The sequence below is a fragment of the Muntiacus reevesi genome, chromosome 21, assembly GCF_963930625.1.
Source record: "Muntiacus reevesi chromosome 21, mMunRee1.1, whole genome shotgun sequence".
In the NCBI taxonomy this organism is placed as follows: Eukaryota; Metazoa; Chordata; class Mammalia; order Artiodactyla; family Cervidae; genus Muntiacus; species Muntiacus reevesi.
In genome coordinates, this window is record NC_089269.1 from 48,117,688 (window position 1) to 48,145,363 (window position 27,676).

The 27,676-nt window shown below is 45.2% G+C and overlaps 1 protein-coding gene across 1 annotated transcript in view; it reads right to left on the minus strand.

The window, feature by feature from the left end:
• The window catches only part of TIAM1 (TIAM Rac1 associated GEF 1), a 187,506-nt gene that overhangs the window by 67,439 nt on the left and 92,391 nt on the right, over positions 1–27,676 (minus strand). Inside the window, exons 11-14 of the mRNA XM_065913560.1 lie at positions 26,779–26,883; positions 19,216–19,297; positions 11,333–11,419; positions 5,452–5,676 (exon numbers count right to left, since the gene is read on the minus strand). Coding sequence (XP_065769632.1) covers positions 5,452–5,676; positions 11,333–11,419; positions 19,216–19,297; positions 26,779–26,883 — 499 coding nt within the window. The remainder of the gene's footprint in view (positions 1–5,451; positions 5,677–11,332; positions 11,420–19,215; positions 19,298–26,778; positions 26,884–27,676) is intronic.

A 27,676-nucleotide genomic window follows, 5' to 3' on the forward strand; every position in this document is an offset into this window, starting at 1 on the left:
CCTCTGAATTATGATTCTTGTAGCTGGCATGATATCAGGGGCTTTTATCAAATTTATTTCAAAAATTATTTTTTATTAGATTTGCTTTCCTATATTGATGTTCATATAATACTTTGCTAACTGAGGAGTGAAGTATGCATTCTAATAAACCAGGCCAGTGGTTTCACCTGGAAAGATTTCACCCTGGGGGAACATTTAGCAAAGTCTGAAGATAATTTTTGATTTACACAATTTTGCGAAGAGGGTTATGAGGACTAGTTGAGAGTGGTTTGTTGGAAAACTGCTAACATCAAGGCTGAGAACAGCCCCCCACAACAAAGAATTTTCGGGTCCGAAATGGCAGTAGCACCAGATGAGATCATAATTCAAAATAAATCACACAGGAGCATGAGAGAGGCTTTCTGGGAAGCTCAAAGAAACTAAAGTTTTGCAACTTCCTATGCCAGCTTCCCCTTCACTTCAAGGCTCTTTCTAAAACAAGATCCACTGAAGCAATAAGCTTTCTCTCTGGACCTCCTTCCCCCATTTCCTTACCAGTATGGACCTAAACAACTGTTGGGGAAAAAAAAAGAAAAAGATGAAGAATAGCCCCAGGCAGATTTCCACAAGGACACACGGATGGTCAATGACCAAGAATGGAAACTGAAACTTAGAGAAAGCCCTGAGGATGGAATCTAATTTCCAGTCCCTGACATTCCAAGCCAACACAGCAACCCATACTGGGAAGTGTCCTTCCCATACTGAGGAAGAGGAGGATAAAGGTCACCTAACAGGTTGTCATTACAAAAATCTCAGTGAAGCAGACAACAGAAAGTTATCCACAAACACCCCAGTTATGGTCTGCAAGGGACTGCAACATTCCAATCATCTTACCATTTCACCCAGACAAAAAACAGGGCCCATAACCAAGGAGAGAACTGGTGACCTAAGAGGGTGACCTCCCATTTTGATTGCATATTAGAATCACCTAAAGGTTTTTAAGCAACCACGCACCCTAACAAATGCATACCCAAGCCCTGCCCCAGACCAAGGGAATCACTATTTCTGAAAAGGGGCCCAGTGGTCTCAGCATCTAGACAGTAGAATCAACATCTTTCTACCCAGGGAAGGAAACTGCTTTAAGTATACTGCATAAACTTGGTTCTCAGACAACACTCCTGGTGCAGACAGAAGTGGAGTAGAGTAGTAAGGAGAATAACAACCAGCAGTCCCTGGTTACAAGTCAGAGAACCTTCCCGTCACCATTAAGACTCTGTGTCGAATGCGTATTCACTGAGCACCTCCTAGGACTCATTCTGAACACTTCAATTACTCACTCATTCCTCACAACAGCCTCATGTGACAGTAGCGTGGTATGATCCCCACTGTAGGCACGAGGTCACAGGCACAGATTAAGCATCATCTGCTCAAGTCATGAAGCTAATAAGGATAAACATGGGACTCATCCCCAAGGAGCCTGGTTCCACAGCCCGCTTAAGCCATTAGGCACTGAGGTTTCCACATCAAGGAAACAAACCTCTCCATGAAAAAGGCTTCAGAAAGAATCCAGCCCTGAAAGTTAATCACAACTTTCCATCAGAATTCCCAGGGCAGGATCAGGGCCAAGCTTGCAGACTTGGACTTGCTACAAGGGGCAATTCACCGGGAAAAACCTCCTGTAGGCAGGAACCAGCCGGGGAGCCCGTGGACACGGCCAGGCCCTCTGTCCAGGTGACCTCACACTCACCATGACCACCCCAAAACGGTCTCCGCATCAAACCTCAAACCTGTCACTCAGGATGCTTCTTATTTTTAGTTACTTCTAAATTTAGACGGAGGCTATAGTCCAGCCTGCCCATTGTATACAGCTTCTCCGTTGTTTTCCATCGTCACTGCAGCTGTCTGTGGACACTGCTTTATCTCTGCTTCATTGTGCACCATCTTTCAGGTTGTTTTATCCTGTTTACTCGCCCCCTCTTTTATCTTCCACTGTTAAACATGAACCAGGAAATGGCAACAACCAGAAAGCAAACAGGCTGGGACCCAGGTGGGGGGCCTGAGTGTCTTGCTTCCCTCTGGCCAAGGGGATGGAGCTGCAGCTGCTGAGAGCATTTGAGAATGCTTCTGGAACTTATTAATGTTGAAACCAACTTAGAAAACACCCAGAAAACCCACACTGTGACTTTACCTTCACGCTGTTATTTCTGAACCAGGTTGATTATCTAACTTAACCAAGCACACTTGACTGTGAAGGGTTTTTGATCACTACAAAATAGTAAAAGGTGAAGCGATTAAAACAACAAAGAACTACACTAGAATGTTAAAGCAGAAGGACAGAACCATGTCACAGTCAGCAATATAACTTTCAGCATCCAGCTTCATTATTAAGAGCAAATACCTAAATGTCGATTCCAAGACGTGGTGTGTGTGTGTGTGTGTGTGTGTGTGTGTGTGTGTGTGTGTGTTAGTCACTCAGTCGTGTTCGATTCTTTGCTACCCCATGAACTGCAGCCCTCCGTGCTCCTCTGTCCATGGGATTCTCCAGGAAAGAAGACTGGAATGGATTGTCATTCCCTTTTCCAGTGAATCTTCTCAGCCCAGGGATCGGACCTGGATCTCTTGCATTGTAGCCAGATTCTTTACTGTCTGAGCTGGCAGAGAAGCCCAGTTATGATTTGGAAACAAACAAATAAATAAGTCAGTCATCTAAGGATGATTCCAAAACAAAAAAGTTTTAATGGGGAGAAGGAAATGGCAACCCACTCCAGTGCTCTTGCCTAGAAAATTCCATGGATGGAGGAGACTGGTGGGCTACAGTCCATGGGGTCACAAAGAGTTGGACACAACTGAGCGACTTTTCACTTTTCACTTCACAATGGGGTTTAAACAATAGTAGGTTCAGTACATTTAGCACACAGATTTCAAAGGCGTCTGGTCTGAAGGAGGATGTACAGGCAGCTATGGACAGCGTAGGGCTGTGTACACAGAATACACCCAGATATTCTCAAAATAGGCACCTATGTACAAACACATCTTTAAAATAAAAAATTTTTAATAAAAAGTCTTAAAACTTCACAAACTGTGTATATGCACATACACAGAGACACACACACATCTCTTCTCTAAAGAAAGAAATACATCAAAACAGTGATTGTGTTTAAAGGAACAAATCATGAGCAATGTCAATCACACTTTATATGAGAGGTCTGTAAAGGGCCAGATAGTATTTTCAGCTGTGCAGACCATGCATCCCAGTTATAGCTACTCAAATCTGCCGCTGAAATGGGAGAGCAGCCAGAGACAAACATCAATGAATGGGCGTGACTGTGTTCCAATAAAGCTTTATTTGTAAAAAGAGGCCACAGCCTGGATTTGGCCAGTGCGTCTTGATTTGCCAACCCTTGCTTTATGCCCATGACCTACAGGCAGAACTGAGACAGAAGATATCCAAAAGTGGCTGAGCACACACCGTGGTTTGTGGTGTGTGCACACAGACCCTATAAAATCCTCTCAACAACCTGATGTCACCCACACGCCTCGCTCGGTCATGTTACAGAAACCACCGTGAACCGACTTTTATGGGGTGGAGCCTGCCCCCTTGTGGTCACGTAAAAGAACAGCCTTCGTGCTACTCATTCCCTATCACGTAAGCGTACACAGCTCCCCGGTCAGAAAGAGAAGAACACACACCACTTGATGTCACCTATATGTGGAATCTAAAATACGAGACAAACGAGCCTCTCTACGAAACAGAGAGAAACGCAGGGACAGAGGAGAGACTGGTGGCCATCATCCCCCAGGGGAGGAGGGGGAGAGGGCAGGAGTGGGTGCTCCGGATTAGCAGATGCAAACTGGCACACGCAGAACGGATAAACATGAGGTCCTACTGTAGCGCCCAGGGCAGTGTGCGCCATGCCCTGTGATAAGCCACAGCGGAAGAGAGCATGAAAAAGAATATATATATGTACGTATGTATGTATGTTGTTCAGCCACCCAGTCACATCCGACTCTTTCTGACCCCATGGACTGCCGCACACCAGGCCTCCTATATATAAATATATATATAGCTTCCCAAGTGGCCCCAGTGGCAAAGAATCTGCCTGCCAATGCAGGCGACATGGGTTCAATCCCTGAGTTGGGAAGATCCCCGGAAGTAGAAAATGGCAACCCACTCTAGTATTCTTGCCAGGAAAATTCCATGGACAGAGGAGCCTGGCGGGCTATATAGTTCACGGGGTCGCAAAGAGTCGGACACAAGTAAGCACTCACACTATGTGTGTGTATATATATAACTGGGTCACTTTGCTGTGTAGTGGGAAGTAATGCAACACTGTAATTCAACTATGCTTCAACTACACAAACAAACAAAAAAGTAACAGCTCCCTGGAATGCTTTCCTAAAGATATGATGGGCGCATGGGCACTACAATTGATTGGGATCAACTCTCAAGACTCAACTTGTCGAGTTCTCCCAGGGAACCAACAATGAAAGGATGAACTATCAGCAGGCATCTGTTGTGATCTATTCTTACCGAGCCGAGCTTCAGAAGGGACTTTGCAAAACAAGAATCTCAAAGTACCTACACTCAGAGGTGGGAAAGGAAGACCTTTTTTAACCCAACTTTTAAAAATAAGTCCCCAAACCCAGCTTACTAAAAGCCACCCCAGCTCTAGAACAGGTCACAGCAAGATTAAGCGAGAGCCCTTATCTCTTCACCTGTGGTCTTGTTCCAGATTCTCCTGCTGAACAAGAACAGGCACCTGAAAGTGAAGAAACTCTAAGCCCAGTCCCAGGGAACAAACTCAGGAGATGGAGAGACGCAGGCAAGAACAGTACTGCAGAAAGAGAGTCCCCATGGAAGACGTCTGGGGGGCCAGAGGGTGGAGCTCAGTGGGGGTCCCAGAAGCCTTTCTGGGGCAGGCAGCACCCAAGCTGCTCCTTCTAGAGTGAGCATAAGGTTGTCAGAGGGAGTGGAAGGCAAGATATAAACAGGAAAAACAGCAGATGGCGCAGGGGAGGGGGTTTCTGCCAACGGCTCATCTCCAGACTGGAGGTCAGAAGAGCCCCAGGGAAAAGCAGACCAAACTCCAGCTCGGGGCATATTTCCACCCCAGGCTTCTCAGTCCACACCCTCTCCCCCTTCCACACAAGGAACCACAGGATGGGGGGCGACACAGGAGATGGAGCCGTGAAAGCAGGGGCACGACCAAAGTCCCAGCATCTTCAGTGCCTGCTGGCGTCTCTACATCTCCACCCACAGTCAAGAGACAGCAGCCTCTACCTACTTATCTTTCCCCTAAAGGACAAGCAGCAGCACCACAGAGATTTCCATTGCAGCCAAGCGGCAATTCCACCCGGACGTGGGAGCTCAGGAACCTGTTCATCTCCCTCACGCATCCCCCAGGACCTGCCAGGTGCAGGAAACCCAACGAAAGACGCAAGCCGCGAGGGGCACCCAGGGCACGGCCTTACCTGCGTCGCTGCTGAGAAAGGCGAGGGGGCTCTCGCCGAGGTCGGCCGGGCCGTCCAGCCGATGGGGCGGGTTCTCCAGCAGTTCTGCTCCTCCCTCCAGCTCGGGGCAGGTCCTCACCAGGAGGCCCAGGGACGGCTGTGTGAGGAAATCTCTGAGCACAGAGGAGTTCAGGGTGCCCGCAGCCCGCTTATTGATCTCGAGAATCTCATCTCCCGCCTTCAGGCCTGCCAACGCGAGATGGAAAAATGTTTAATCTCAGACACACACACACACACACACATAAAAGCAGCAGCAGCATTGAATCAGATGGCAGCAGCAGAAGAGCCCTGCTTCTAAAGGGCATGCCGAGCTCGCCTGTTAGAGGTGCCGCTGCTGCACACAGCCCGGCGTGCGCCAAGGGGCTCCTCGGGGGACCACGTGGGCTTGGGTTCTGGAAGGTTCTACACTGGGATGTCACAGCAGGCCTGAGCTGCCCTGGATACACCGACCAAACAACCAAAGAACCGTACCACTCCTTGAATCTATGTGCTCTGCTCTTAGCCACTTAGTCCTGTGACCCCTCTTTGTGACCCCATGGTCTGTGGCCCGTCAGGATCCTCTGTCCATGGGATTCTTTGGGTAAGAATACTGGAGTGGGTTGCCATGCCCTTCTCCAGGGGATCTTCCCAACCCAGAGATCGAACCTGGGTCTCCTGCACGGCAGGCAGGTTCTTTACCATCTGAGACCCCGGGGAAGCCCATGTGTTCTACCCTAGGTATTGTCGCACCATTTGGAGGGCTCCCTGATTTCACCAATGTGTGTGTCATGTACATGCTTGTCTACCGTGGACACGTGTGCACAGTCAGCTAAAGCCTAAAAATCGTTGCTATGGAAACAAAATGCAGGCGTCTCCTCGGCTACAATCACTGAAGGTCATCTCATTCCAAACACATCCAGGGATGAGAATTTACAGAACCAAATGCAATCATATTTGCTCCCCACACCCTGTCCACCTCCCCCCACCACCACCACCTTTTATATGGGCTTCCCAGGTGGTGCTAGTGGTAAAGAATCCACCTGCCAATGCAGGAGATGCAAGAGACTCAGGTTCGATTCCTGGGTCGGGCAGATCCCCTGGAAGAGGAAATGGCAACCCACTCCAGTGTTCTTGCCGGGAGAACTCCATGGGCAGAGGCACCTGGCGGGCTACCGTCCACGGGTTCGCAAGAGTCGGACACGACTGAGAGACTGAAGCGCCACCATCACCTTTTATATAAAACTGCATCAGGACCTTGGGGTGAGTGGCCTTTGGAAGGTCCCCAAAGGTTCTGCTACTTTTGCAAAGCTTCTGGGGAGCCGCCAAAGCTTGGGACCCAGAGGAGTAGCCGTGAACCAGCCCAGTCTTGGAGGACAGGAACTTGCAACTGACTTGGGGCAGGTCTGCCTGATATTTACAAAACACGGCAGCAGTGAGAAGGGGAGGGGCTAGGGGAGAACAGGAGAAAAACACGGGTTCCTTTCGGCTAAAAAGAAAAAGAGGGTGATGCCTGTTTTCTAGACTAACATGGAGAAACAAATGTGTAAAAAGGGAGTGACTGAGGGGCAAAGGATGATCTTCACCCAACGCGAAGCCGCACAGCCCCTCAGGCACCCGCAAGTCTCTCTGATTCCGCAGAGAAGGTCTCACTTCCCAGCTTCGCTGGGTCCCACCTCTAGGCCAGCTTTACTAAGGTCTCCCCAACACTTGAAATCAACTCTCTGTCATAAAAATACTCGAAGAAACGTCACGGGTGAGGAGGCAAACAGGAGAGTTTCTCTCCATGCCAGAGGAGGAATTCTAGGAGACTAACCATTCCACCTCTGGGTGAAAGATTTTGGCATTACGTTTGAATTGAAAACACAAAATTTCCACATGTGAAAGGCCACTGTCACCTTTGAAGTCTTCTTTTGGAGACAACTCCTTTGATTAGGCATCAGAGGCCGTAATATAAGGAAAAAAAGAGGAAAAGACAAAAACTAAAAACATTGCCAAGTTTGGTTTTGTTTTTTAAAATGAATCGCTAGGTTGGCTGGAATTCCCTGGCGGTCCAGTGGTTAGGATGCCACGCGCTCACTGCCAAGGGCCTGGGTTCAATCCCTGGTTGGGGAACTAAAGCCCACAAGCCATGCAGCCAAAAAATAAATTGATTTCTTTAAATAATTTTAAAAAAGAATTTCTAGGTTTGTATGACTGTTTGAATACGAGTGTATAGTGGGTTAAAGGGTAACCCCTGAAAAGACATGTCCGTGTTCCAGAACCTAGGAGTGGGACCTTATTTGGGAACAGGATATCTGCAGCTGTAATTCAGTAGAAGCTCTTGAGATCAGACCATGCCGGGTTACCTGATGGGTCCTAAACCCAGTGACAACCATCCTATGGGACAGGCACAAAAGAGAGACCCAGAAGGCAGCTGAGAAAGGCAGGGGAGGACGGAGAGTGAGGCTGGGGGACGCTGCCACAAGCCAGCAAACGCCAGCTGAAGGGAGAGGCAAGGATGGACCCTACCCACCGACCCCAGCCCCCGAGCCTCCCAGGGGCCCCAGGCCTGCAGACACCCTGGCTTCAGACCATCCTCCAGAACTGTGGCAGCAAACAGCTCTGTTTCTTGAAGAAGGTGTGTTAGTCGCTCAGCCGTGTCTGACTCTTTTCAACCCCATGACTGTAGCCCGCCAGGCTCCTCTGTCCATGGGGATTCTCCAGGCAAGAATACTGGTAATGGTTTAAATGAGATTAAACACAATAATCCACGTAGAACTCCTCATGTTGCACTTGGCATGTTGAAGATATTCAACAGACACTAACTCTCATTATTAATGTTCGGTAGCAGAAAGAGGAAAAAACTTTGTTTTTCATTTTAAGCCTACTCAAAAATACTCCCCACTTGCCCAGTAAAAGGTGTGAAATATCCCATCTGTCTAGAGAGTTCTAGCCCATGGCCACCTCAGCCAGGCTCTGTCCTGCGGAGCTATCAGGAAGACACTTAGATGGCAGCAAAGAAGATGCCTGATCCCAACCTCAAAAGATTGCAAGAGCAGAACAACAGGCCCAAGATGAACAGAAACACGTGTAAACATGCTTTGGTTTCAAAAGTCAGTTCTACAAGGACAGTCAACGTGAGATCCAACACACAACAGAGGGTGAGAGAGAGGCAGAGAGAAAGCAGGAATACGGGAACTAATAGTCAGCCCATTCCAGGCCAAAAGCCCATGGCGACTAACAACAATAAAGTGTAGGCTCAGTGAATGACAGAATATCCGGTTCTAATTAGGCTGCATGCCACCAAACTCCCACTGGTGTGCACCACATTCTGGTCATTTTAAGAAACACTGGCATCTGGATGCTGTCCAGGGGGCAATGACCAGAGTCCATCCTACCTTCTAACGAATTGTTGAAGGATCTGCAAGGGTCAAATGTGGGAAAGAGTCAGCAGCTGTAACACAAAGAATATCATGAACTGCTCTGGCTGGCCATAAAGAAGGAGGCTAAATGGAGAAGGGCAGCTGAAGGATTTTTATCGGCAGCGTCTGTATGATCCAGTGGGAGCTCTCCAACATTGGCTAGCTTTCCATCACCTTCACATAGAGGCTACGCTTTAACATCAAATACTCCAAGTACCGCAATAGCATCACGGACTCACGGGACACGAATCTGAGCAAACTCCAGGAGACAGTGAAGGACAGAGGAGCCTGGCGTGCTGCAGTCCCTGGGCTCACAAAGAGTGGGACACGACTTCGCAACTGAATCACCACCACAACCCCAGGTCTCTCTCCCGACACAGCCCTCCGCAGGCCGGGTACTGGGATGGTTTGCTGCCCACGTGGACGAATGGACATCCCTCCTGCATCTGTAGAGAAGAGCGTCATAGGGGGCGAGGGGGTTGCAGCACTCAACCGTTTGTTTTCATCTAACACCAGGGTTCTTGGATTCAAAGGACTAACACAGGATGTGACTAAAACCAGGGCAGTGTATTTCCCCACCCCCGCACCCAGCAGTCATTGCAGGGCTGCAAGAGATAAAAATCAGCTTGGGGTTCAAAGGGGAATAAACCCCGCCACCTCTGCTCTTAGCTGAGACACCCTCAGTGAAGGCACCAAACTCTGACTGCCTCTGGTCTCAAAAACACAGAAGGAAAATGAAGGAACAGTCACACCCGTGGCAGTTAGCAGCAGATGCATCAGTTGGACTTTATCTCCCATAGGTCACACCTTTGTCACCCCTGTGCAGAGCCAAACTGCAGGGAGCACTTCTCTGATGCTGACAACACAGGGCTAGGTCAGCAGCAGAGGGGCCCTGCCAGATGAACACCCAGAACTAAGCTGCCCCAGCCAGTGGAAGGAGGGAGATGGGTCAGTCTGCCTTCCATCCGTCCCCAGCTGCCCCATTCAGCCAGCCTTGAGCAGAACTAGACACAGGCACCATGTCCAAGCAGGACTGACCGAAACACACTGAACTTGTACATTCAGTGGGTGTGAATTTGCCTGAATGAAGCCAAAATTCCACAGCAAGAAGAATGAAATGAAGGTGGAGTTTGAGCCCTACCTACCTGCCCGATTCATTTACAATGAGTATAGTGACTTGAAGAAAAAGCGAGAAGAAAGTTAGTCACTCTGTCGCTTCTGACTCTTTGCAATACCAGGGACTGTAGCCTGCCAGGTTCCTCTGTCCAAGGAATCCTCCAGGCAAGAATCCTGGAGTGGGTTGCCATTTCCTTCTCCAGGGGATCTTCCTGATACAGGGATTGAACCCAGGTCTCCTGCACTGCAGGCAGATTCTTTACCATCTGATCCACCAGGGGAGCTCAAGAATGTCCCCCCAAAAGTCATGTCCACTCAGAATATGACCTTATCGGAAAATAGGGTCTCTACAGGTATAATGAGGTCAGGATGAACCCATACTAGAGTAGGGTGCGTCCTAAACCCAATGACTGGTGAATGTCATGTGAAGACGGGGAGACACACATGCTTTCCTGCAAGGACACCCTGTAAGGACAGAGGAGGAAATCAGAGTGATGCAGCTATAGGCCAAGGATGCCCTGGGCTATTAGCAGCCAGCAGCATCTAGAGAGAACCATGGAAGAGATTCTTCCTGCAGGGGCTCAGAAGGAAATGACCCTGCCAATACCTTGAATTCAAACTTCTAGCCTCCTGATCTGTCTGAGAATACACTTCTGTTGTTTTGAATCACCCAGTTTGTGGTAATTTATTCCTGCAGCCCTAGGAAACTAACACAGGAAGCCAAAAAAAAAAAAAGAAAATCTAGGATGAAAAGATCTTCCCATTAGAAAGAGAATGGAGTGCTGGGATTCCACAAGTAGCCTAGACAAACAGTGCTAGGAGCTCTTGTAGAGGGGCAGGCAGGTGTAGCAGACAAGAGCTCTCTACGGAGGGCAAGCAGTCTGGATCCTGAACCCCGAGGTTCTCAACTTCTACAAAGATCCCTCCATGAATGGCGGCAACAGAACATGAAGGAGCTTCACAAGCTCAGGTGAAGGTCAGTGTCAGCTTTGAGCAGTGTGCACCAAAGCACAAAGGGGTCTTCCCGAGCAGCTCCAACCAGACCCCCCAGACCTTCATTCCACCCCGGATGGTAGGGAAAGACAACCCCTTCTGATTCAAAGTGAATTTCCCACCAACCCCATGGAAATAGGCTCAGAATTAGATTTAAAATCCAAGAAGGATTCTTTGCACAATTGAGCTGATGGAAAAAATACTCATATTCCCTGGAAGCGTTTGCCCTCAGACAACATTTAAACACTCTTCAAAGATAAACATTTGGGGCTGATCTTTCTCAGTCACCAACTAGAGAAATCCAAAAGGGAACTGAAGACAGACAAGTCAAGACAAGACGGTGAGTAACTTACCTTTCTTGGAAGCTAAGCCAGTTTCCTTTACACTATTCACGTAGAGCCTTCGAACACCATCTTCTTCCACAGAAGAAAGTGAAAACCCTGGGAAGCAGAGACAGAGGGTTAAGACAGCAGATGACGCCCATACCCTCCGAGTGCTGAGCAGACAGCAGGAAGGATCCGGGTGAACTTGGCATGCTCACTGTTTGGGTTATGGTCCTTCCCTATTTGTACTGTGTCACAAAGCAGAAAAATGTCTTTTTAAACAGCTCTAAATGAAGCCACAATAAAAATTAATATCACCGAGCACATCTATCTCCATATAATCAACTATCAACTCAAGTGGGAAAAAAATGACCTTGTTCATTACCTTGCTTGATAGTTAATGCCACAGTTTTGCTTTTTTTCACTGTTCTCTCCGTCACACAAAAGAGAAACAGCTTATCTACTTGGGTCCTTTTGACCTTTTTTTTCAGTCAATCTATGTCCTAGGACATGTCAGAACACAACACCTGCACAGTATGTATTCACCTATATAGTGCTGTGTGGACACTGCTTTAATTTAGTAAAATTCTGCAAACAGGGATAAGTAACAACACATTTTACAAATCCTCTTCATATTGAAACTGATGGATCGCACATTCTCCTAGTGTCAGATCATAAGATTATCTTATACTCACCTAGGCTTCCAGAGCTCCGTTAGTTAACGAACCTTGGGCTTTGCCACATCCTTCAGAAAATAAGGCAGAACAAGGTTCTGAGGTTCTAAGTGCTCCCGATCCCATGTCTACAAGCTTTGGTCACTTCTGTTTCACATATAAAACTCTTCTGATCAATCAATGGAAAGCCCACAACCACAACCTACTTTCCCTCAGGATAAAATACTTTGGCAGATAATCCTAAAAGGGCAATGGAAATTAATGCAACTGTAAATATAGGACATGTTTTCTGCTCTGGGAGAAAAATAAGGCTTAGGCAGAGAAAAATATAGTGGTTAAAAAAAAAAGCAAAGAACAAAATAGAATAATTAATTAATGGGCTGGGGCCCAGGGATTCACTGAGACTTCTCAGACTGTGTCATAATGAACACATGTTTTTTTTGCACCATTCACAGAACCAGGAAACAGATACCCACAGGTAGGCAAAACTGCCAAATGCCATCACCCACTAGGGGACCATAACTCCCTCAGAAAGAGAACAAGACAAGCTCACCCCTGAGGACTTTCCAGTCTTTATTTTATTCTCTTATTTTAAATTCCATTCTCACAGCAACTTCTAACTTTCAGAAGACTCTTCAGGAAGTCCCACTCGGGGCTCCCGGTGGTCCGGTGGTTACGAATCCACCATGCAATGCAGGGTACACAGGTTCAGTCTCGTGTCTGGGAAGACCCCACAGGCCCCAAGGAACTGAACCTGGGAGCCACCAGTGTGGAAAGCTGCTTGCGTAGACCTGTGCTCCGCAACAAGAGAAGCCACCCAATGAGAAGCCTGCATGTCACAGCTAGAAAGGAGCCCCGATCTCCAAAACTAGAGGAAGCACCCGAACACCAGCAAAGACCCAACACAGCCAAAACGAAAGACAGGAATGTTAAAAAACTCAGTTCCACTCAAATAAAAATAATTTTAGACATGAGCCATTTAAATGACATTAGCCTTAACACAGTGGTATTTTTCTGCATTTCAACAGAGGTTTTCTTTTTCTTTTATCTGTTAGAATAGATACAGAATCAAGGACTATATCAGGGAAAGGATGAATAGAATCCATTAAAATACAGGCATTTCCTTTCTAAAATGTTATCACTTTATAAAATGCTGAGACCAAATTTTTTAATTATACTTCTAATTCACATTTTCTCCTATTAAATATAAAATGAACACACTGTCCGGAGAGGCGATGTGTTGTGAGCCTACCGCAAGTCACCTTAAACCAGAGTCACAGCAGGTGGCTGAGGTATTCATTTGTTGATTTCTTTACCACTAAGGTTGCCTCTATTTCAAGATGTCAACAGTCTCCACACTGGAGGGTAGGTGGGAATTTTAACCATTTCTTACAATAACAAATATGTATTCATTTGTATTAGTTTTTAGATTCCACATATAAGTGATATCATATTGTATTTGTCTTTCTCTGTCTGACATTTCACTAAGCATAATATTCTCTAGGCCCATCCATGTTGCTACAAACGGCAACATTTTGTTCTTTTTCGGGGCTGAATGTTATTTCATTGTATCTATATCCTGACTACTGTAAATACTGCTGCTGTGAACACTGCAGTGCATGTATCTTTTTGAATTACAGTTTTCATTTTTTCCAGATATATACAACCAGGAGTGAGACTGCTGCATCCCTGGTAGTTCAGTTGGTAAAGAATCCATGTGCAATGCAGGAGAACCTGGCTTGATTCCTGGGTTGGGAAGATCTCCTGGAGAAGGGAGAGGCCACCTACTCCAGTATTCTTGGACTGCCCTGATGGTTCAAACAGAAAAGAATCTGCCTGCAAGGTGGGACAGCAGGTTTGATTCCTGGGTTGGGAAGATACCGCAGAGGAAGACATGGCAACCCACTCCAGTATTCCTGCCTGGAGAATTTCCACGGACAGAGGAGCCTGGCGGGCTGCAGTCCATGAGGTCACAAAAGAGTCCAGCACAACTGAGCAATGGAGCCCAGCATCAGGGAGTTCTGGCTTTAGCTTTTTAAGGATAGCAACAATCTAATTCCAAGAAAAGACACGTAGTTCAGTCCAAAATGACTGCCACAGGAAATAGAAGGAGTTAGTCCATATACAGCCAAAGCATCCACCCCACCAAAAGGCTTAGAGACCAGGAGGCACCATGAATGACGTGTGATTGTGAAAATGCAGGGAGTGATTAAAACTCAGTGAAGAAACCAAAAAGACAGACTCATTTCTTGAATAACCAGAAGCTTCTTCATACTGAAACTGAGGACCAAAGAAAAATCATGACAACACAGTAAACAAAACAGACGGACTCAAAACCAGAGTCCAGGACACAGTGAAACGGAGAAAGTGAGAAAAACATAGACACCACGGACAGAGAAGGGGGCTTCCCGGGTGGCTCAGCGGTAAAAGAATCTGCCAGACAATGCAGGGGATGTGGGTCTGACCTCTGGTTGTGAAGATCTCCGGGAGGAGGAAATGGCACTCCAGTATTGTCACCTGGAAAACCCCGTGGACAGAGGGGCCTGGTGTGCGCTAGTCCACGGGGTCGCAAAGAGCTGGACGTGACTTAGCAACTGAGCAGGCATGCCTGCTGACATAGAGGGGATGCAAGACCAAAAATCCAATGGTCGAAGAAGTCCCCAGAGAAAAACAAATACTCAGTTGCTGAAATGATGCATTGTTCCACTTCAAGGCTGCCTAGATGGTCATGCTTAGTCTATTACAAAACTATGTGAACTAACTTCAACAACAAGGCCTGAGAGAGTCCTGAGGGCTGAGGTGGAGGGAAGGATGAGAAATCAGGCAAGTGCTAAATCTTTCCATTTGTTTCGTCAGTGGGATTATTAAGTCATATTTTCCTCCCTGAAGTTCTACAATAGAAAGCAGTATCTGGTCTGTATGCTGATGTGTGCTAGTAACTTACATACACTGAAACTGATGTATAGCAGGAAGCTGCTCTTAGATGCAAGTGTCGGAGAAAGATGGGCTGACTTTAGGCTCCTTAGCACCGTTGAGGTCAGAGACTCTCAGATCTCTTAGGACTGGGGGACTCTAACGTCTGTGGAAACACCTCTGCCAACATGAACTGGACACTGAGAATAAATGGCTTAGCTGAGCTTATTAGCTATGCATCCTGAGAGTCCCTTGGACTGCAAGGAGATCAGTCCTGAATATTCATTGGAAGGATTGATGCTGAAGCTGAAACTCCAATCCTTTGGCCACTCTGATGTGAATAACTGACTCATTTGAAAAGACCCTAATGCTTGGAAAGACTGAAGGTGGGAGGAGAGGGGGATGACAGAGGATGAGATGCTTGGATGGCATCACTGACTCGATGGACGTGAGTTTGAGTAAGCTCTGGGAGTTGGTGATGGACAGGGAGGGCTGGTGTGCTGCAGTCCATGGGGTCACAAAGAGTCGGACACAACTGAGCGACTGAACTAAACTGAACTGGAGGCTGTTCAAGGTGAAGTCCAGGAACTAGTACAGACAGGATGCAACTGATGGATGGAAAGCAATACAAGGATGGAAAGCAAGACTAAGCATCCTGAAATTCATCGTTTGATACTGCCACACCCTCCAAGCATGGGACTCTGTCATTCACAAAAGCAGGGGAGGTCCAGGACAGGATCCCTGCTTCTTTATGTCAGGTCATCTGAGACGCACAGCTGACAATACCTTCTGGGTTGATTTCTGATGCCCTGGAACCCCTTCATTGTGGAAATGGAAACAGGTTCTGTAACTACTTCAGTCACTTTAATAAAAAGTATAGGTGCTGCCCTGGAGAAGACAATGGCACCCCACTCCAGTACTCTTGCCTGGAGAATCCCGTGGACGGAGGAGCCTGCAGTCCATGGGGTAACAAAGAGTCGGACACGACTGAGCGACTTCACTTTCCCTTTTCACTTTCACGCATTGGAGAGGGAAATGGCAACCCACTCCAGTGTTCTTGCCTGGAGAATCCCAGGGACGGCGGAGCCTGGTGGGCTGCCGTCTATGGGGTCGCACAGAGTCGGACACAACTGAAGCGACTTAGCAGCAGCAGCGGCAGCATAGATACTCCCCAGGCAATCCAGTGGTTAAGACCCTGCACTCTGGCAACAAAGGGGCATGGGTTCGACCTCTGGTCGGGGAACTGAGATCCAACATGCTGTGTGACACAGCCAAAAAAAAAAAGAAATAACTGTAGAGAACTAAAATTTTTTAAAGTATAAAAATATGGGCTTCCCTGGTGGTTCACTGGTGAAGAATCTGTCTGACAGCACAAGAGACATGGGTTTGATCCCTGTTATGGGAAGATGCCCTGGAGAAGGAAATGGCAACCCACTCCAGTACTCTTGCCTCGGAAATCACAAAGACAGAGGAGCCTCATGGGCTATATAGTCCATGGGATAGCAAAGAGTCAGACATGACTTAGCAACTGAACAATAACTCAAAAATATAGCAGTTTTAGGCTCCGTGTCTGTTTCAGAGGCCCCCAAACCAGTCCATCTTGGAGTTTGATTCCAAGAACTTTGAAACCAGAGAGAAAAGAGTAACTGACATGGTGCATTTCATTTCAGTTCGGAGGACCAGACACTCATTTGGTTCGGAGGACCAGACACTCATTTGTAGCATTGCTACCAATAACTGCTTTTATTACTAAGGTCACACTTCTGCTACAATAATAAGCCTTTTGGACACATTTATCCCTTGCCATCAAAAACATCTGGTCGCTTGATGATGTCTTTCATTTTAAGGTCAAGAAGTAAAATGGCATGAACGTATAACTCAAGTGGCCAGGGGTCGGAAGGCAGGTTTTCTTCATTAGGACAAAGCACGCCAGTGAAAGCAGTCTGAGAGGTTCAAATAAGCCTCTGCCTGCGGGAGAGGCTACAGATGGAATATTGAAGGTGCTGCTGCCTAGTAAAGGATCTGTAGATTTTCAAATGCTAAAAAGCCCAATCAATTAATTCAGAGAAAAATGGTAAGCAAGCATATGCAGTAAACTTTGTATCTTTTCACCAGGTATTCTGCTCTTCTTCAGTTGCTAAGTGTATCCGACTCTTTGAGACCCCATGGATGGCAGCACGCCAGGCCCTTCTGCCCTCCACCATCTCCCAGAGCTTGCTCAAATTCATGTCCCCCGAGTCAGTGATGCCATCCAACCATCTCATCCTCTGTCACCCCCTTCTCCTCCTGCCCTCAATCTTTCCCAGCATCAGGGTCTTTTCCCTGAGTCAACTTTTCGCATCATGTGACCAAAAGTATTGGAGCTTCAGCATCAATCCTTCCAATGAATATTCAGGGTTGATCTCCTTTAGGATTGACTGGTTTGATCTCCCTGCTGTCCAAGAGACTCTCAAGAGTCTTTTCCAGCACCACAATTTGAAAGCATCAATTCTTCATTACTCAGCCTTCTTTATGGTTTTCTAGTTCTTCTCTTTTTTAAAAAAATATGTGTATATTTATTTGGCCGCATTGGGTCTTCGTTGCAGCAGGTGGGCTCCTAGTGGCACACAGGTTTGATTGCCCTGCATGTGTGGGATCTTAGTTCCCCAACCAAGGATCAGACCAGGGTACCCTGCATTGCAAGGAGAATTTCTAACCGCTGGACCACAGCCCCTAGCTCTCCGTCTTTCCAGCACCCGGTAGGCCTACACTTCTCTGCCCACCCACCCTCCCACCACTCCAGTCACTTGCTCTGAAGAGTATACTGGGAGTGAGTCAGTGACTGGTTCACCACCTCTGCTCTTTGCCTTCTGCCAAGAAACAGACAACGCCCCAGGTGGCAGCTGCTCCAGGACCTAGGCCTGGAGTGAGGACAACAGAAAGGGTTGCGGCCAACCCACAGAGGAGGCAGGGTGAACAGGAGAAAGGATTCCACTGTTCGCAGCCAGGGCGCTTTGGTGACTGCCCTGCCTCAGCTGACCTCGGCCCACCTGACTGATCTGCCCCGATAGAGTACGCGTTTCCCTACGTGTTGTACCCAAACAGCAATTATTCCGCTGCCCAAGTCACCAAGGGTAATGCTAAGCAGACCGCTGCTGAACCCATGGAAAATGCTGCATCTTTAACAACACCAGAATCAGACAACTGCGTAGGAAAGCCCTAACGGATCGGGCCTGACTGCTGCTCTTTGGAAAAAGGCCTGCTTACAAGTTTGGCTCCTGCCTGGCATCTGGGAACTTGGATTTTGGGAGGGTTCCCAACACCCTGGTGGAGCTCATTGTGTCTAAAAGTCTGTGCAGACAGCATGGGGTACGCCAAACACCTGATTTCCTCCCGGAAGGCTGGAGTCCTGGTACATGCGAGGCAGAGGGCCCCTGTGTGACCAGCCTCCTAACCAAAACCCTGGGCACGGAATCCTAACAAACCTCCTACAAGACAACGTGGTTCCCATGCGCTGTTGCTGAGGGAACTGTGGACTTCCCGTGTGACTAGGCTGGACTTTCGGGAGTCTGCATCTGGTGGCCAAGCACCTCAGCCCGCGTGCTTCCCCCTTTTACTGATGTTATTTCGTATAGTTTTGCTGCGACAAATCGTGGCCATGAACACTACCATAAGCGCAGTGAGTCTTCTTAGTGAATCGGCAAACCTAGGGGTGGTCTAGGGTACCCCAATTCACATCAGAATGAGTTCCTTTAACATCACCTCTGAGGGATGGAGAATAATTCATATATTGGGGGGCACAGGTGCGAAAGGATAATTTCTTTATTATGTGTTACTGTTGCCCAGTCACTCCGTGTGGCTGACTCTTTGCCACCCCATGGACTGTTGCCCACGAGGCTCCTCTGTCCATGGGATTTTCCAGGCAAGAATGCTGGAGTGGGTTGCCATTTCCAACTCCAGGGGTCTTCCTGACCCAGGGATCAAATTCATGTCTCCTGTACTGGCAGGTGGATTCTTTTACCACTGAGCCACCTAGGAAGCCCTTCTTCATTACTAGGCGACGCTATAATATAAAATAATCTATTCTCAATAAATCCACTCCTTTTTATGACAGGAAAACCAAGAAGGTTAAAGTTACAAAATATAAAGCTAAAGTCTTCATCATACGGAGGGTAAGTATCTTTCCACCCCCCCCTCAGATTGGCTGAGGCGCAAAGCACAGAAGCCAGATGGGTTGTCTGTTTTAAATGGTCCCCAAAGGTTTTATTGAATTGTAAATAAGTGCATGTTTATGCAGGAATTGTTTTCACGTGAAGAACACCAAAGATCAAAGAAAAATAAACATACCATAATTATCACCAGCTGTATCTGACTTCTCAATCTGGATGTTCTGAGTGACTTTTGGACAAATTTCAATTTCTTTGTACAGCTGAAAATGACAAAGAGAAACCTAATTAGAACTACATTATAAATAACTTGTTAGAAACCGTCATCAATTTGTAAATCTATTTTTTCACAACTGACACGACATCAAATTCTCATCACATCCCAGTATTTTTCTTGAACTGACCCCATTAAGACTTAACGTGGTAAACTTTTAAAAAACTTATATTCCCAAACTTAGCTATAGTTCCAGTTTCTAAATGATTCCTTGACATACTTTGTATATACAATTTTTTCACACCCTATGTCTATCACAGACCTGAAAAATAATGCTAAGGTTATCAAAAATTTCCAGTACTAGAGAAAAACATTAACATCAAGAAGAGGTTTATAAAGATCTTGATATGGAGTCCACAGAAAAAGGAGAAATCCCTGTGCTTCTGTTCATATGCCATTTTGGCTCAAAAAGTCCACAATATGCAGAGAAAAATTACAGCACTGAAACAGACAAAAAAATCATATAAATGACAATATTCTCTTTTAGTCACAGAATTATACAAAACTATTGAGAAAACTTAAGTACATAAATCAATCAAATCTCAGAAATCCAAGAAAAAATGGGGAAAGAGATAAGAGAAATTGGTGGTTTATTAAGAAATTTTATTTCAATTAATTTAATTGATACTTCACATTTCGATGGGCTTCCCTTGTGGCTCAGCTGGTAAAGAATCCACCTGCAATGTGGGAGACCTGGGTTTGATTCCTGGGTTGGGAAGATTCCCTGGAGAAGGGAAAGGCTGCCCACTCCAGTATTCTGACTTGGAGAATTCCATGGACTATATAGTCCATGGGGTCACAGAGTTGCATGACTGAGCGACTTTCACTGTCATTTCTTTTAAGATTGACTGGTTTGATCTCCTTGCTGTCCAAGGGACTCTCAGGAGTCTTCTCCAGCACCACAGTTTGAAGGCATCAATTCTTTGACTCTCTGCCTTCTTTAGGGTAATCTAAATCATAAATGTATGGATGTGAGAGTTGAACTGTGAAGAAAGCTGAGCGCCGAAAAATTGATGCATTTGAACTGTGGTGTTGGAGAAAACTCTTGAGAGTCCCTTGGACAGCAAGGAGATCCAACCAGTCCATCCTAAAGGAGATCAGTCCTGGGTGTTCATTGGAAGGACTGATGCTGAGGTTGAAACTCCAGTACTTTGGCCATTTCATGCGAAGAGTTGACTCACTGGAATAGACCCTGATGCTGGTAGGGATTGGGGGCAGGAAGAGAAGGGGATGACAGAGGATGAGATAGCTGGATGGCATCACCGATTCGATGGGCATGAGTTTAAGTAAACTCTGGGAGCTTGTGATGGACAGGGAGGCCTGGCGTGCTGTGATTCATGGGGTCGCAAAGAGTCGAACACGACTGAGCGAATGAACTGAACTGAAAATCATAAATGGCTTTCCTGGTGGCTCAGATGGTAAAGAATCCACTTGCAAGGTGGAAGACCTGGGTTTGATCCCTGGCTTGGGAAGACTCCTGGGGAAGGGAACAGCGGCCCACTCCAGTATTCTGGCCTGGAGAATTCTATGGACTGTACAGTCCATGGGGTCGCAAAGAGTCACATGACTGAGTGACTTCCACGTTTTGATGTCCGGACTTAGCATCACCATGGACCATAACTTACGAAGGTTTTATTTACCATGTGTTCTAACCCTTCACATGTTCTCTATGAGACAAATGTGATCCCTATTTTACAAAGGAAGAGAAAAAGGCTGCAGAGAAAGTACTTTCCTAAGATCAGAAAGCCAGCCTGGGCAGAGCTGGGATTTGAATCCAGGTTTCACTGGTTCTAGCACGGAAGTGCTCCCCACTATACAATAATGCCTCCCAGACTGCCTCCTGGTGGAACTCAGGGGTACCACGGTCAAGGGTACAAGCCTTACTTTCATGGAACGAATCGGGAGTGTCCACACCACTGTGTGTAAAACCGACAGCTGGTGGGAAGCTGCTGACAGCACAGGGAACTCAGCTCAGCGCTCCATGATGACCAGTGGGGTGGGATGGGGAGGGGTGGAGATGTATGTATACATATGGCTGATTCGCTCTGTTGTAGAGCAGAAACCAACATAACATTGTAAACCAATTATATTCCCCCACACCTCCCCCCCAAAAATCTTATTTCTTAGGTAAACAAGTAGTAGCAGTGTTAGTCGCTCAGTCGTGTCCGGCTCTCTGTGACCCCATGGACTGTAGCCCACCAGGCTCCTCTGTTCACGGAACTCTCCAGGCAAAGATACTGGAGGGGGTTGCCATTTCCTACCCCAGGATATCTTCCTGACCCAGGGATCGAACCTGGGTCTCCCACACTGCAGGCAGATTCTTTACCATCTGAGCCACCAGGGAATCCCGAGGTAAGTAAGCCAAAGGCCATCTCCGAGAATTTATGATAGAAGTTCCAAAAGAAATAAATGTGTCAGGGGCTCATATGGAATTTTTAAAACTGTCATTTAATTTCAAAACGAAAATCTCTTTTGAGCCAAAGTCAATAGTAGAAAGCTCTTCTTGAGCACTGAATAGAAGTCTCAGTGACTATTTAAACTAGTTCCCATCTTAGTCATTTGTCCAGGAATAATTTCATTCATGCCAAGTATGAAAAAAAAACAGGTTTCTTTCTGTTCACTTTCTTAGGGCAGTTGACAGGTAGGAGAGGTGAGCTGAATGCTTAGGAATCAGGAGCCAAGAAACAGGCTAAGCCAAGAGGCCGGGGTGGGAGAGGGGCTGGAAATGTTCACCCTAAAGCCCAGAGCCTCTAGAACACCCGAATTTAATGCAACTTCTACCAAATTCAAAGTGCTAAGGGCATAACTTAATATCATTTTCTGTCTGTATACTTCAGAAAAAGTTCCATACCAATGCATTCTACATTTAGAAGACATCAGTTCTAACACTGATCTTTAGTTCAGAAAATACAGTCACCAAAATTATACATTACTAAATCTAATCAATGCTATGATATATTTCACAATGTCATGGAATGCTCAATAAAATGTTATGAAATGTACTTATTACTTCAACTTCTTTGGAACCTTAGTTGGATTTTTTTCCATTTCCTTGAAAGCCAAACTCTCTCCCCTAGGTGGCAGTATATCACCATTTGTTTTGGTCATCTCCGGAAAATCCAAATGGCTTTCTACAGATCCAGTGGGAATATAGCTTCGTAAATAAGCTTTCCTATTCTTTCACAATATTGCCTCCTACTCTTCTTTGTAATTGGTGTGAAAGTCTTTGTGTTTTTTCTCCAGTCTCAGACAGTAACTTCGTATAATACTGGACCCTTGACTGTGTGGTCCTTAGGCCAGGTGAACAAAAACTGGATTTTTTAAATCTCTGAAGTATGTAAAATTTCAAGAAGGATCTGCACTTTAAAAATACATTTTTAATGCGACCAGAATATCTGACACCAGAAATTTTGAAATTCCACAGTTTTAAACATATCTTTAGTAAAAAGTATCATACACATTCCCTATGCTATTAAATCAACGATGATGCATATTATTCTTCTTTTCAAAAACCAGATTAAAGACCATCAGATGTTAAAAAATGATCTGATTACCCCGGAACTTGGGTTGTCAAGTGAATGCCACATTTGTCTCTTACCAGGTCTTCTTGGGGCGCCCGGTCCAAGCCACTATCACACGCTGCCTGAACGACAGCTCACCAGCCTGAACCGTGCGTGGACCTGCGTGAATCATGCTCACCAGCCTCCTGCCTGCTCTCCCGGCCCCTTCCCCAAGGCTCATGGGCCACACGTTAGCCACAGTGAGCCTATTAAGACAGGAGTCAAATAAAGCCCTTCTCTCTGGGGGTTGCACCTCTCACTTGGGCCTGACAAGCCCTCCTGCTCCCCTTCTCCTCACCTCCTGAATTCAACACCGCTCACCACCCCCCACTCACCCTCCCTGCTGATCCTCCTCAAACACGCGTAAACCACCACCATCACCACCCCCTTCCCCGGCCAGGCCTTCCCCGGCTTTGTTCCCTGACCCTAGAACACATTCCTCCAAAACACCTCTATCCCTGTTCAAACATCACGTCTAAAAGGAGCAGCATGATCACTTTCAGATGCCCATTTTTCTCTATCCATTTATATCCTAACCTTTTCTTTCCCAGCACTTAGCATCCCCGGAAATACTAGCCATTTACCTGTTTTTGTTAAGAATATTTACATGTTCTTATATCTGTCTTCACAAACCTGGATGTATTTTCCATAGAGAGTAAAAATTTTTGTGTGCATCTCAATGCCTAGAATGGCTAGCATGGTGCCAGGCACATAACGAATGCAAAATAAATATTTGCTGAATGAATCAATCGATTGCTCGATCAGGGTTGTTGCAAACTCTATTCCTATTTGTCTTTTTAAGAAAAACATATTTAGTTATGGGTTTTCAAAAAAGCCAGTGCTTTTTTGAAAGCATTATCAGTCTACAGACTGGACCCAATAACCAACTAATTATGAAAACCAAGCAGGTATTGCTTATATTAAAGCATAATTAGCAAGTGAAAGTGAAAAGTCGCTCCGTCCTGTTCGACTTTACACAGCCCATGAATTCTCCAGGCCAGAATACTGGAGTGGGTAGGGAGTTCTCCAGGTCATCTTCCCGACCCAGCAATTGAACTGGGGTCTCCTGCATTGCAGGTGGATTCTTTACCAACTGAACTGCCAGGGAAGCCCATAATTAGCAAAGCAGGTTAAGTACAATACATAAGTAGAAGACTGACTATTCTTGGCTTTTCATAAGCAAAGGAATCCAGAGTCCCACAAAATAAATCTACTAGATGCCCCCTCCAAGATTTTTAAAATACAGTACACACTTTTGCTAATAACTATTGATCTTCTAACTCAAGAATTTTTGACAAAACAATGGCAGAGAATAAGATGTTTTGGGACAGTCATCTATGAATGAGTCACTTTTCAGGATAGGACTTTAAACGTCTGTGAGTTTCGCTCATCCATCAGAAATATAATGGAGGTGGGTTACGGAAACCAATTAGCCATGGGTGGTCTGATGCCTATTCAGTAAGGGTCAATAAATAAAATATCTGTAAAATCCCAAAAAGCACCCAGAACACTGTGTGTTCAGAAACCCTCTGCCCTAGAATGACATCTCCCCCAACTTAATGGCCAAAAGCAGAGACTGGAAACCATGGATGTATGGATATAATTCGAGGGGTCTGTGAACTGGGATGCTGAAAAAGCCTGAAATTTATATATTCACTAACCTGTAACTGAAACGTAGCATTTCCTTCAATTATTAATGAACGGAAGCAACAAACACGGCAACGTGAGCAGTGTGTTTGTGACCTTCTCACAACTAGAATTCACAGTGACTTTTACACCACATTCTAGTTGCTGCTAATATCTCAAAATATTATTTATGCTCATCACTACTTCAGAACAATGGCAGGTGTCAGATCAACCACTGTCTGATTATTTAATGAGCTATTAAGTAAGCATGTGTATTATCTACAATTTTTTAAGTATCTTTCATAACTAATTCAACACCATTAGGCCATGGGTAATCCTATGTATTCTATTTCATGGAATTGAAAACATTATTCTGAAATGGGATCTGCAGACTGTACCAAGCTGCCAAAGATATCCTAAAAACAAAAAGTTTAAAATCTTGGTAAAAACAGAGGTGCCCATTAGCAGCACTCATTCACAGTCTGAACAACAGAGTGAGTAAGAGTTTGACATTTCCTCCCCAAGGCATCTCAGAGCTGGAGACCTGCTGCAACTGGCAAGAAAGAGCACCATGGTCTCCCTGTATTTCAGGGTTTTGTTTTTAAATGGCAATTGTAATATGTACATAGCAGTTGTAGATAACAAACAGAGTAAGCTTGTCAGTCTCCTATACTGGATGAAACCACACTATGGTCAAGACTTAAAAGTAATAAAGAAATCAATATAACTTCAAAAGATATGTCTTAAACATTCTCCTGTGTCTAAGATATGAAGAACATGGAAATTTCTTAGGCTAGATCCCTGTCATTTAGGATATAAAAGGTTCACTAACTCCGAGATACAAACTACATGCTCTAATAGCTATCTCAGTGTGTTAACAGCAAAGCACTATCCCTTCTTAAGTAAGAAAATGGGTTTTCTTTCTTCTACTCACAGAGCACAGAGTCAGGGCTTTCCCCATGCCAGAGAAAAAAATAAATCAGCCACTGTTAAAAGTACCTTTCTCTGCATTAAACTTTATGATTTAAGTGATGGTTGAAAAATGGTCATTTTGTTCTTCTATTTCATGACATGATAAGAATGCTATAAAAAGCACATCCTCTCTTATATTTCATTAAAAACACTTAAAGGAAAAAAAAAAAACACTTAAAGGGACACAAGGGAAGTTTTTAAGAAGACAGAAATGTAAATTGTGACTCTAGTGGTGGAAACACCACAGTCTGTACACATTTGCCAACACTCAACAAACCATGTGCTCAGAATTGATGTTTTATTGTAGAGAAAGCAAACCTCAAGAAAAGTTGATTAGAAACACAATTCCCTACTAAACGGACTACATTTTAAATCACGCTTCCCTTTTTCAAAAGGAGACTTTTCAGGTTTAAGTTTTCAGTTCTGTTTTCCATGGTGAAAGGCTGTCTGAAGTCATACTGTTATCATTCACAGATCCATGGCAAGCAGTTCGGTGACCCCCAGAGAAATGACTAAGTACAGGAAAGAACAAACTCCAAGAGAAGGGGCCTGGCTCCCAAAATGTTTCTTTTCTGGAACTGAAAAAAGCACCCCTTGGCTAACAAAAAAGGAACTGGTCATCATTTTACCGTATTACCATGATCACCATTTATTGAGCATCTACTATGTGAACCATGATCTTTAATCTTTGCAAAATCCTACAAAGTATTAATCACCACATTTTTGTTGTTGTTGTTGGGTTTGGCAAAGCCCACCTAATTACTAAGCAGCAGAGCCAGATTCAGTTCAGAACCCAAATCCCATCATGAAACTCAAACCTAGATAACTATGCCCAAGAATCTATACAAATACAATTCCAGAAGGCCAGGACATATAATTAGTTAGCAGCTTTTTTCACCTAACAGGATTTTACCCATCAATTTCAACATGCAGGGGGAAGTTATACAAAGTTGGAGCTAGTACTTTTTCTCTGACAACAGCCAACTTATCTTTGAGTCACCCATTTAAAACAAAAGACTGTCAACACGGCAAGGAAAGCTAGGAATAACTAAAATTCTATCTGAGAGTCAGTTCTGGATTTCAATTTTTCATGATAGCACAGAACTGTTCCCTGTATAAACTAAGGTGGCATTTCCATCCTGCAAAAAATATTGTGATAGGTAAGGCCATCTCCACAAATATAAGAGCGTGGAATGAGGCTCATTTATTTTAGAATTTGTTCCACTCCACCAACCACAATTAGCATGAGCATACATATAATTTAAAAATAATCTCCTACATAATGTACGTGGACAACAGTCATAAACATTACCAGCTCATAAATGTCCTCCTCAGGCTTCGGCACGTAATGTTGCATTTTGTTTTCTATTAGAAATTTCAGGCGCAGGTAATGAGCAGAATGATCCAGTTTATGTGCCTAGGACCGGGAAAAAAAAAAGAAAAGAAGAGAAAAGAAAATGTTTGTTCAATAGTAAATAGATATAATTAGTTCTCCACTGACATACTGTCATGTATCCCTGAGAATAACAGGGATTGATTGCTGGAGGGGGAAGTGACATTTCTGTATTTATTAAAATGTTTATATCCCAAACCCAAATTATATTCATTGAACATATTAATAACATCTCATGAGTATCTCACAATCACTGGAAACAAATAAGTCACATATTCACTTCTGCTTATCTGATTCATTCCCTTCTTCAACACCAGGTTTGCAAGAAAGCTTATCAGATCCAAAATGCTTTTAAACATAATTTCTAACACACATAGGTGATTAGAGAAGAAAAGGAACAAGAAAGGCCAGAGAGGATTTACAGTGACAGAAGGAAGCTGTGCCCAGGCAAAGTTGTTTTCTTAGCCACATGGGGACCCTGGGGACAGTTGTTAACAGTTCATTTGCAAACGAGTCAGTGGATAGACAAGGCATTTGGATTCAGTCTTATTTATATACACCCCAAGTGAGACTCCCTCCAGGCACTGCAGACAGGCGTGTGTCCAACTCTAGAAACACCCTGAACGACTGGCCCAAAGAAAACAATTCTAAAACAGAACGAATTTTCCAAGATTGAAATTTCCAGGCCTGCTGCACTGGTCAGAATGGGTCAAATAATTCTTTTCTACCTAGAAAGTCATTTGTGAATGAACTTTGTGAAAAAAGCAACAGTAGCCTCCTGGTTTTATAAATAACATCCTCAATTCACATTCAAGAA